At 36.0% G+C, this 12,015-nt stretch overlaps 1 protein-coding gene across 1 annotated transcript; it reads left to right on the top strand.

The window, feature by feature from the left end:
- Positions 1-9,497: 9,497 nt before the first annotated feature.
- LOC124373057 (ubiquitin carboxyl-terminal hydrolase 43) lies at positions 9,498-10,571 on the top strand (the record flags this gene model as incomplete). The annotated part of the gene is given in 1 exon segment (XM_046831460.1): positions 9,498-10,571. A coding segment is annotated over 1 exon segment (231 nt), but the record flags the coding sequence as incomplete, so codon positions are not given.
- Between the last annotated feature and the right edge of the window lie 1,444 nt (positions 10,572-12,015).

The following is a 12,015-nucleotide window of genomic DNA, read 5'->3' as shown; positions in this document are numbered from 1 at the left end:
TATACTAGTTTACACACACTCATACAATCAAAGGTTGTTTGTATACACCAACAATTTGCTCCTGCAGCAGTCTAGCAGCTGGTCGGTGTGCCACTGAGGGCCACTGCTTCATTGAAGAGCCGGGTGAGGGCGGTCAGCTGCGCAGCTATTTCAAGATGGCTTGTAGGCTGCGCTGGGCGGGGGCGGCTGCTTCTGCTGCTGCATCAGCTGCTGGCGCCTCCGTTTGTTGCGGCGGAGTGGCTGGTGTATGTGGCCACTCTAGTTTCTGCCTGGGAGTCGCCCTGGGTCTCTGTGTGACCGGAAGGTCAACCACGTATGCCGGCGGGCGAGGAAGTCGGTTGGCTGGGTTCTGGGGTTTTCTCCTGCGCTTCTTCTTCTGCGGCATGTCGTCCTCAGCTTCATTCTCCGATACGGAGTCCGCTGGTGACTCGTCCCGCGCTGGTCGCTTGGGCGGCTGGGCCGTTGATCGCCTCGCTCTGGTTTGGTTGGCCGGGACTTGCGGCCTAACTGGACAGCTGCCGCTCTGGCCTCCTTGTAGGCTGGACACCCACGATAGTTGGCGTTTGTGATCGCCGCCACAATTGCAGCAGTGACCATTCTCCGTCGAGACTACGGGGCAGTTCATCTTCAGATGATTTTCCCCGCAGTGGACGCATTTTCTCGGCCTCCCGTAGTTGCCGGAGCCGTGGCCAAAATCATGGCACCTTTAGCACTGCGGCGGGCCGACCGGCTTCTTGTAGACAGTGACTGAGACCATGACATGGAGCAGGTCTGTCATGCTGTAGATTTGGCAAGCCCGCTTGGTGTCAGGGTTCTATCGCTCACTGTCCCTGGTCAGCGTGATCAGCCAGCTCCTGGTAGGTCCCCTGGCTGTCCGAAGTCGTGCAACCTCGTCGACGGCGAAGCCCTCGTCAGTTAAGACATCGAAGAGCTTCACATCATCGGTGTCGGGCAGTCCACTGATCACAACCTTAAGCGATATTTCACGCCCAAGGTTGTGAGTGTAGAAGGGCAACTTCTTGGAACATAGGTACCGCTGAACTGCCCTGAAGTCCTCCACGGTGGTCACTTTCAAGCGATAGTGAGCACCGCGGAATGTTGTCGTCAGGCCGTCCCGCGCCAACTCCTCCAACTTCTTGGCGTGGGTAGGCCAGTCCGGAACACTGTCCAGGAACAGCAAGGGTATCCTGGGCGTAGAAACCGAAGCCGTAGGTTGGTCAGATGTCACAGTAGCAGTGGTGACGTTGTGGCCTTTAAAAAGGCCCTTTGCTGGAGCAGCGACCTTCTTAGGCGCCGAGCTGGCAGGTGGAGAGCTAAGCCTCTTAGCTGGCTGCCCGGCGCTTCCAAAGGCACGTTGTCCCATCTTCTTGAAGATGTCACTCATGTTGTTCCAGGAGTTGTTGATACAACGAGCGATGGAGGTCGAATATTCGCCGTGTTACAATGAATTTAGGTTGCTTTTCGACGTCACGTGACCACTCTATATAGCAATACCGTGATTACACTACACTATCCGAAAGGCCGAGCGCAAAAGTATCGTTTAATAATATATTATGCTTTAAACGAAAGAACAATTATATTTTTAAAAACGGTCACTTTGATTAATGAAATAAATCAATTTAATGTCTGCAGACAAGAGTAAATGATAACTATCCTTTTTTCTCCTGCTCCATGCTTTATTTTTTAATATGTCTTAAAATTTCCGGACCCCCTGGACTGGACCCCCCCCTTCGCTACGCCACTGATTTTGGTTATGCAGCTGGTAGATTTGTAAATTTTTTGAAGTGAAAACTTCTTTAGGGCGACCTTTTACGGCTTCCTCTCGCGATTTAAAAGTGAAGCCAATGTCGTACAATTCTGTAAGATGCGTCAAATTAAAGCTCTTAATATTGGCAATCTATTGGTTACATTTTTAAATATTAAAAAAATTTCGAAATAATTTTGATTATTGTTTACATTTTACATAGCGTTTACAATGTCAAGAAAAAGTAGTAAGCGAGGATTTTTTTTTTATTTTTTGGTCAGACAAAATTTGTCAGCGAGAAAGTTGTGTGAAAATAGATGAATATTTTTTTTTGTAATTTATCATTTTGTTATTGGAAGTTTAGTTTTAGCCTGTAGTAGCGTATGAAGTGATGAGTGAACGTTTCTGCCGGAACTGTAGTTGGCGCATTGGCTCACTGATACCGTATTAACTCAATAAATTAGTTTATTGTGCAATAAAAATACCTTTACGAAAGAACCAAGTTAATTTAACTAATTTATTAGTTTTAAAAATATTGTGGGTTTAATTGTTATTGCAATTATGTACTTTATCCGTAGCAATAACTGTATTATTTACAACGGTGTTCAACTCACTGTTGTTCACTCGGTGTTTACTCACTTGTATTCTATGTTTATTAATACTTAACCTCTTCATCATGAAATGAGTATTATTACGGTATAAGATTTATCTTACTAGCGTGGTAAAATAGATTTCTAGTTATTTGATAATATTTTTTCGTGGATTTTAAAATTGGAAAATTAAAAAAATGTTATAATAATGTTAGATTTTATGAAATATGTTCATTTATTGTTTTTATTAAGATATTGTTAAGATAATTGTATATTAATTATTTTTTCAACCACTTTGTATTTATATTTTGTTCATGATTTGTTTAAACCCATCATATGTAACTAATAAATAAAACATAAAAAATTTCATATAATTTTTGCATATAGTTTTAATTACTCTCAACTTAATAGTTCCGTTTTTCACTTCTATCGGCAGTCCCACGACTGCTACTGTTTTTTTTTCTTTTCTTTGCCTAAAAGGCGGTCTGGTGTAAATAACCATGAGACCTCTCGATGTACACTATTGTCCATTTGTTCATCATAGTCTTGATTGTTATAATACATATATCTAATCATAATCCATTCACATATTTATACACACAATCACAGATATTATTTACAACAACAACAAAAAAAAAAAAAATATATATATATATATATAACAGCACAAAGGTAAAAAAATTGACTTTGTCTTTCTCTGCCAGGGGCCAATCAAGCAGTATCCTCCTAACCCGAAAGGGTGGGTCACGGATAGAAGAACCCTGGGATGGGATTGGTTTCACATATATGTTTTAAAAAGTGTTAGTATTGTTTATATTTGTTATAGTCTTTTATTGATGGAAAATAAAAATTTATTTATTTCTGTATAAATTTGGTGATCCTCCATGCTCATAATTCCTCTTAAGCCTGTAGAAAAATTTTGACTGAGTGCTTTTCGCCTTTTTTTAACCATTTCTCTCTTTCACAATAATATTTCGGACATTTCATTAAAATGTGTTCTAGCGTTTCATCTGAACCTAATGTACAATTTAGCATAGTGGAGTGAAATAACATTTAATTCTGTGTAAGCAGGTGTTTACATTCGCATGGGCCTAACCTAATTCTAACTATATTTACAATTTCATTTCTAGTATAGTTTGTTGCCTTAAACCATGGTTCCCTTGAAAAGGCTTTTTTGACACTTATGTACCATTGTGCTTTGTTACTTGTATTAAGACTATTTGTCATTGTCCTTATATTCCTTGTATTCTGATACGATTTGACATCTGCCATGGTTGTGTAAAATTCTCTAACATTATTTACATTATGGGTTGAGGACTTGGCTAATTTATCAACAATTTCATTACCTCTTTATTCCCATATGTCCTGGGACCCATTGTATAATGTACGTATTCGTGTTATTGTCTAGTATTTCTTTAATTATGTTTAATATTATGTCATTATCTTTTACCATTCCAAACTTTGTATTTTCAATAGCTTTGATAACGGATTGGCAGTCAGAGCATATAACTACCTCAGTGTTCTTCAATGATTGAGTGTGCTGTATAGCTTATAGATAGCGTATACTTCAGCTGTGTAGCTTGAAGTAATATTGTTAAGTTTAAAATTTATTCTGGTGTCAGTACATGGAATATAAAATCGCAGCTCCTGTGCCATTATCTGTTTTAGACCCATCTGTATAAATAATAAATTTTTCTTTGTAGGTTATGTTTACCATTTCTTGCCATTCATTTTGTAATAAGGCATTATTAACGTTTTTATCTACTTTTCTATTATTTACTAGTATATTGCAGTTTACATTAAAGTTAATTAGCTCTAAGGGTAGTATTTGCAGATTGTAAACAAAACAGGCAGTGTTGCCACCCGCCAACATAAAATTATCAAATATTCTGCTCATACTATTCTAAAGTAACACACGAATGAGGGTTTATACTTTTAACATATACCATCATGAAATTAAATAGTTTTTTGTAAAAAATTGAGAATAAAAACAAAAAAATATGCTTTAGTCTAATAATTTGGCCAGCACTGTATTTAAATATTATTATGCAACTACTACTACTGATTAGTTTTTAATTCGGCCTGTATGGACTATTTGGCAGTGTATGTTTAATTACAGATCATGGTTGACATTTGATATACAACTAATTATCAAAACCATTGCTAAATTCTCAACAGAGCAAGATTATCTAAACTATTTTGTATGATAAATTAAAACAATAGCATACATAAGGAAATGCTATATGTCAGTATTAAAAAGTTAAACACTTTTAATTACAAAACGTAATGTCTTATCCATTTTATTATGTTTGTATACACCATGCTAGCTCCACATTGTCAGCGACTAATCAAAGATATCCCTTGAAATAGTATCTATCAGGTAAATGTAACCTATAAAAATTCTAGAATGTCTGATCATAAACAATTAAGAAATTTGAAAGTTTAATTTAAAATGATGTTCTATCCTCACTTAGACATTGTCAAACGATAAGAATACCTTTCCATCGAAAACAAAATAGTCCATTAAACATTCATTATACAAGAAGCGTTTTAAATTGGGATGGAATATAATAAATTTAATATTGTATGAACTAAGAAAGTAATTGTCTTAATGTTTATTAATACTATGGAAATCATATAAGCAACATGTTTTACCTATATAAACAGATCATTGAAATTTTTGAAATTAAACTATATTGCAAACAATAGGAACAACAATATACATAATATTTTCTATTCAAACTAAGTAGATCCTGTTGCCAATCATGAAATGACACCCCGCGCGCGTTGTAACTAGAGACAAACGCGAACGTCTCGTCGCAATCGCCTAGTCAGGTTAGCCATATTTAGTCTATTGAATTTACGATATAAGGCAATATATATTATTAAAATGGGTTTATTTGAAACCTTGTCGTGTATTTAGAATTTGTAGCTAGCAAAGCTATTTCTATTCAGCAAATTCATAAACTTATATAATCAAAAAAGTGTTTGTTTTAATTCTTACATTAGCTATGAGCAACAAACACAGGTCTCAGAATCTCCCGGACACACTAGATAATAACAAGAAATAAACAAATGTATAACAGTATCCAATCATATTAGATACAGGAGGGGTAAGGGAAACCATCATATTGGATATGAGAGCTGATGAGCGGGATTGCGCATTTGTTTACGAGAGCTGTGCAGACATTACAATATTACATCTTAGCAATGCTGGATACAAGTGTTGGTACATTTGCTAAAAGTTGAAGGTTGTAGAGCTATTGCTTGTAGAGTGCTTGTAGTTCATAGCACTCTATTGCAATTTATTTAGTTTTATTACGATGCAACTTAACATAAAGAAAGGGCTATGTATATCTAACTTTTCCTATTGAAATAAATACTATTTATTTCATTCCCTTTTCCATGACAATGCACGCCACTTCTATATGTAGGAAAGGTAAGCATTTATCTAGTTTATTTGTTTGTAAATTTGGTTCTTTGAAATTGTATATGCAGTAGTACAAATTCCTGAACGATTCGATTTTCAACGATTCGCTCAAATCAGATATGAACAGAAAACTCGTGTTATTGGCATATTATAAAAGATTTTCCGTGCAGAAATGATGAGCATCGTCACTGATGTATTTTAGAAACAAGGGACTGTGTACTAATATCTGAGTACAACTATATCTCAGTACTCGATACGTTATTCAAAATTTATGTTAATAGTAAATAATAATAATAATAATAATAATAATGTTTCATTGCTGTCAGACAATTGCATGATAGCAATTTATATTTTAGATACTTTGGGCATTTCTTGAATTTTGAGCGAGTTTGGCAGATTATTGAATAGTACAACACCTGCTTGCGAGGAACTCCCCCTTCGAAGACTACCGTCCTATGCCGGCCAGTAAGAAGATTATTCCTTCCTTTGGTGTTGTGAGTGTAATTGTCTTGGCCCCGTGTTAAGGTACATTTAGACAAGGGAAATGACACAGTTTTAAGGATATAGAGGCAGGGTGAAGTCAATATCCGCAACTCTTTGAACGCAAGTCTACACGACTCTTTTCTTTTCAGTTTGGTAATTATTCTAAAAGCCTTTTTTGGAGCAAAAATAATCTCATAAAATCCGAATTTACACATGCGCCCCAGAGCGTTACTCCATATGAAAGGTGGGGGTAGATGAGTCCATAACATGAGGTCATCAATATCTGAGTTATGCAATATACGGAGAGACTTCTCAAGGCAAAGATTGCAGAAGATAGATTAAATTCCAAGGAACTTTGTGGAACAGACTTCATCGAGCATGTTATCTTCCAACATAAGTGCTGAGCCACTCATGATTTCCATGGGTCTCAGGCAGAAATGTATGAAATTTGATTTCGTTGAATTTACGTTCAGGATGATTTAATTAAAGCTTTGCAAGCAACTATTCAATTCTTGAAAAGGTCGTATTTCGAGCTCTGATTTTGAATTTAAACTGACGCAGAGAGTCGTGTCATCGGCATACTTCACGAGTCATCCGTGTTGTAGTGATGAGCCAATGTCGTTCACGTATATCACGAAGAGAAGAGGACTAAGTATTGATCCCTAAGGGACACCATAGCTCAGATTTTTGGATCCGGAGGTCTTAAAGAAACACTGACGACCTGAGTTCCACACAGGAAAGAACTGTTTTACATATGCAGCACACCCCGACTCCGTGCGATTCCAATTTTCCACAAGTTCACAAGTTTTCCAATGGTGCAGGAATGTTTAAAAGGGTCCAGTCCTCTTTCTCAAGGAGAAAGTTCAAAATGACAACATTTGCAGATCGTGTCTCTTTTCTTGCATCTAGCCTGAGGCTCCTTCTCCAGTTTGTGACCACTGATAAGAACCTCTTGGCCCAAGTGGTATGAGGTTGCTATTATGACCACAGATGCTTCCAAGTTCGGAATGTTAGTTATAATATTGTCAATCGCCGTTTTGGAGGTTGCTGTTACTCTGCTTATCGAAATGTTGATGGGACCAATTAAGACCAAAAAGAATGAAGAATGTCGGCAAATTGTTTTGTGTTTTGGTCCTGAAAAGAGACCATCTATATTGAAATCGCCCAGTGTAACGAAATAACCATGGTTCCTATGGTCGGGTCTTTCATGAGGATTTCAAAGTTAGAGAAAAATGTTTTCTCTTCCGCTGGGAGACCGGCAAACTCACAGACAGACTGACAGTTCGGAACAATTTGATACTTGTAGCTTCGAAATTTTTGTCTGACGTGTTTTTAATTTCAAATTAATTGGATGATGCAAAAAAACGTGGCATTGGTATCGTCATAACCATTTTCGGTTACGATAAACAAGTCAAGGGAAAGCTCCTCGCAGACTATGGCAAGTTCGTCGCCTTTATTTGTTGCTATCTGTGCATTTTAATGAAACAGTTAGTGATTTAAGTTCTGTTGATGATGTAAGATTCCATGTATAAATGTGACACTCCTGTAATAGCGAAGTTTTCATTATGCTGAGCTTTGACAACAACTATAATGTAATAATCTACAAAGTCAATGTTTTTAAGAAATGTTGTCAAGTTATTTCTTTGATTGTCAATACCTTTCAATTTCGTGTTAACAAAATTCATGACTGTCTCTATAGTTAATGTATTTGAGCAAAACCAAATGGTTTGTTGCATAAGATTTAGGGGTTTTAAATTAATATGAATCAATACTCTGAAACACATCTAAATCAATAGGTTTGTCCAAATTTAACCATTACCCTAAATAATATTAAATCACTTGGAATCATCGATATAAAACATATCCATAGTCTATAACTTGTTTTTGAACTATTTGTTTTATGACGTTCAACACTTTCAGCGGCTTGAATCAAAATTGATCAGATAAATTCGTCGGACTTCACGGTACTTACTGTATTTCTGTGCATACTTTAAAATACATCTATATATATAAAAATGAATGTTTGTATGTTTGTCCTTTATGGAATCGTGAACTATTGGACCGATCATGATGAAAATTTGTACGTATATGTATTTTTCCACGGAGAAGGTTTATAAGCTATGCCCATCCCTTTCCCGATTCAGGATTCCGCCCCACTGGTTACAGAAATACGCATAAGAAATGCATTGCAGCAAACATATGTTAACGTCTTTTCAAATTTTTAATCAGCTGTTCTTTGTAAACATATATTACACTTATAGTTTTAAAGCATAGAGTAAGCTTAAGAGAAACGACAAATTTTGTTTAAACTGTTTCACTGTTAAACATAGACTTTACTATCCAGATAATACAATTCAAATTTGACGTAAAAATTCACCTTTAACTGCAATATTTATTTAATATAAACCATGCTCATGCTTGATCAGAAGAGCAATGCAGATATCATAATTACTATCTTACGTTGGCTACAAATATAAAGAATGTTATAAAATCAACCTTAGTTGTTTTTTTTGACAGAAGTATGGTTCTCAAAACTCCGTGTGTACATATTCTCTCGATCGAGACAACAAAGCAAGCTCAATCGTGGCATCGGAGATATAACTAATTTAATCTAAAATTTATTATAGTAAAAAAAAAATTTACTAAGTAATATAAGGACTTCGGTTCTTAAGATTTGCGTGCGAAGCCGTGGGTAACAGCTAGATAGAGGCAGGAATATGGTACATACCTTCATAATACGCCCAAGAGGCTCACGATGGAACGACTATCAATTATCTCAGCAATGTTTAGAATGTGATAGAAAAAGAATAAGTGAATATAGTGTACTGTTTTCAACGGGAAATTGCGTGCGAAGCCGCGGGCAACTTTTGCAAAAAATTATTGAAATGCGCAGCAAAGCGCGCCGGGCCCGCTAGTTATTATATATTTATTTTCCATAAGTTTATGCTGTTGTTTTCCTTTATCTTAAGTTTTGTTCTTGAGATTGTTTTCAAGCTTCCACGGACTGGCAATTTTGTGTGAAGACTGAACACTAATGCCTTCTATTAGTGTATTATTTTACAGCCTAACCGTGAATTTTTCAATGCCTATTCATTTTTTAGTAAATAACTTGTATTTTAATGTTTTTAGAATTCAGAGATATTTACTTAAACATTGGAAGTAAAGTTTTCTAATATATACTTAATTTCACGTTAAATTGGTATGTTATGTTGGCAGCATTCGTTACGATTTATCATTACCCACAATCCTACCTCAACTAGACAACTTTAGTCGTTCTGTCTATCTTGAGAAATTTGAGGTAGTGTAGAGTTTGTAGGTGTTGTGATAAAGTGACACTTATAGTATGTATGTTTGATTCTTTCGAAAGTGTTAAGTGATGTGCATTTTTTGTTAGTTTGTGTTGTTTTTAATGATTTTTATCGGGCCGTTGGTGTCAATTATGTCGGAGATGACATCGGGTGTTGTGTTAAAGTCGTCAACATCAGACGGCGAACTTTTGACTGAAAAACAAACATTGAATACTATAAACGATTCAGGTGTCTGCAACCCTACCGTTCATACAAATTTACAAGAGTCTAAATTAAAACGTACGTTCACATTGACGAGAAATGCCTTCACTGGGTCGAGAAGCAGTAAACGTAAGGGAAAACACAAGGGGAGCAAAGATAACCTATCTGGTAAAGGTACTATGGTGATCCAGGACAGTGAAAACATGGACATTCAAAAACAAAATAAAAAACTGTTTCGCCCGACCGTCTTGGAACAAGTTTTTAAGTAAAATGGTTCAGAAGGTTTCAAATCTAGGTGTTCAAAATAACAAAAACTTATGCTCTAACTATGTGTACAGTAATCGTAGAAGATATACAATGTCTCTATCATCTTCAGATATAAGAGTTCCCCCAACTAAAGCAATTTTACATTGGAAATGGAGATAAAGTCCCTGGAGTTATGGGTCTAAGGAATCATGGAAATACCTGTTTTATAAATGCTGTATTGCAGTGTTTAAGCCATACAGATATCTTGGCAGAATATTTTGTACTTGATCAGTATAAAGTTGATCTATCCAGGCGGAACAAACTTAATTCCAAAAAGTATGGAACCAAAGGAGAAGTTACTGAACAGTTGGCCCTTATTGTTAAAAGCAATCTGGTTGTGTCAATATGACCCAGAAATGTCCAATAAATTTAAGTTGATTGTTGACAAGTATGGGAGTCAGTACCGTGGTAATAATCAACATGATGCTCAAGAGTTTCTCCTGTGGTTACTGGACAAAGTGCATGAGGATCTCAATACAGCTACAAAAAAGAAGTACAAAGTTATCAAGGTAAGATTATATTTTTTCAGTTTAATAAAATTCATGATTTCAGGTTAATTTATGATAGTCTACTTAAATTGACTCTTGACATGTTGATCTATTCTTTTACTATCAACCAGGTAACTATGAAATTGCGATTGACAAGTGCAGTTATAGTAAGTATCCAACATTGGAGTCATCGATCATATTGAATCATTAATTAGAATGATTTAAATGTTGTTAGACATGTTTGTTTATCCTGATAAATAATTGTAATCGCCCAAACTTAGTATGAAGAAAGTGGTATTATTTTTATTTGGTGACTTTACTAAGCGGCCTACACTTGTTATTCGGTTATTTGTAGAGCAGAATTCTATATATTATCCAACTTCGACACATATAATATATATATTTTTGCATATATAGGCTATATTATATGCAAAAATCAGACACAAGAAGAGTTATAATAAATTACTGTAACAAGAAGAATCTTGAACATTACAATTTTAAAAACATAAATTTAACACTAACATTACAAAACAATAAAACCCATTATGGGCCTAGACATATATATCAAAGAGATCTTGCAATAATTTTAACTTGCCCAGCCTGATATCAATAAGTAACTGCTTTTGTGAAATGGAAGAAAGAATTCTCATGGGTTATCAGGAGCCAAAACCCACATGTTGAAGCCACTTAACCCTTTTAGTGCTGCCGAGTTCACGCTCCGTGACGGACAGGTATCGGTGCGAAAAAATGCTGTGAGCGTGACGATTAGTATTTGATTTATTTTAGTACTCTGATATTGTAATAACTGGCTAATATCGATGCAGACGTCTTCCTAAAATAACCGAGTATTCGGATCGATCGATGTTTGATTTTCAATATTGATCTATTCATTGTATACATAGTCGAATTCGAATTGGTTCTTAGTTTACATTGCGTTTGAGTGGACGTTGCGTTCTGTTTGTGCTGTGAGTTTGAACCTTAGTTTTGTTTATTTTTATTTCGAAATGGAATGAAATAAAGTTGATTGTGATGACTCTGGTTTATTGAGAGCCCTTTTAGAAGAAGTTGAAAGTGGTGGGGAGTTGGAAACTACAATGGAAACGTTGGTTGCTGACCAAAGTGTAAGGTATGATGGTACGCCTGCACAAAGTTAGTATCTTGGTTGAAAATCCCACTCTAGATGTAGATGTAGACGATGATATTGATATGTCATCTAGGGCCTACAGCAGGTCCTAGTGGTGTTTGCAATATCTTACCAAGAAAGAGGTATAGGCGACCTAACCTAGCTAGGCCTATAGGCTATGATTTGGATGTGTCAGACACTACTGTGGATGACACATGATGAGGACAAGGACTACGGTCCTAGTGACACTGAACCCTCACTGACCAAAAATTAATGAAATTAGCTTTGTGTAAATAGTTATTTAGTGTAAACAACATTATGTATAATATGCAATTTTAAATA

Source organism: Homalodisca vitripennis, unplaced genomic scaffold (assembly GCF_021130785.1).
Source record: "Homalodisca vitripennis isolate AUS2020 unplaced genomic scaffold, UT_GWSS_2.1 ScUCBcl_4697;HRSCAF=11038, whole genome shotgun sequence".
Lineage (NCBI taxonomy): Eukaryota > Metazoa > Arthropoda > Insecta > Hemiptera > Cicadellidae > Homalodisca > Homalodisca vitripennis.
The sequence above is the reverse complement of the archived record's forward strand: the minus strand, read 5'-3'. Positions and strand labels throughout refer to the sequence as shown.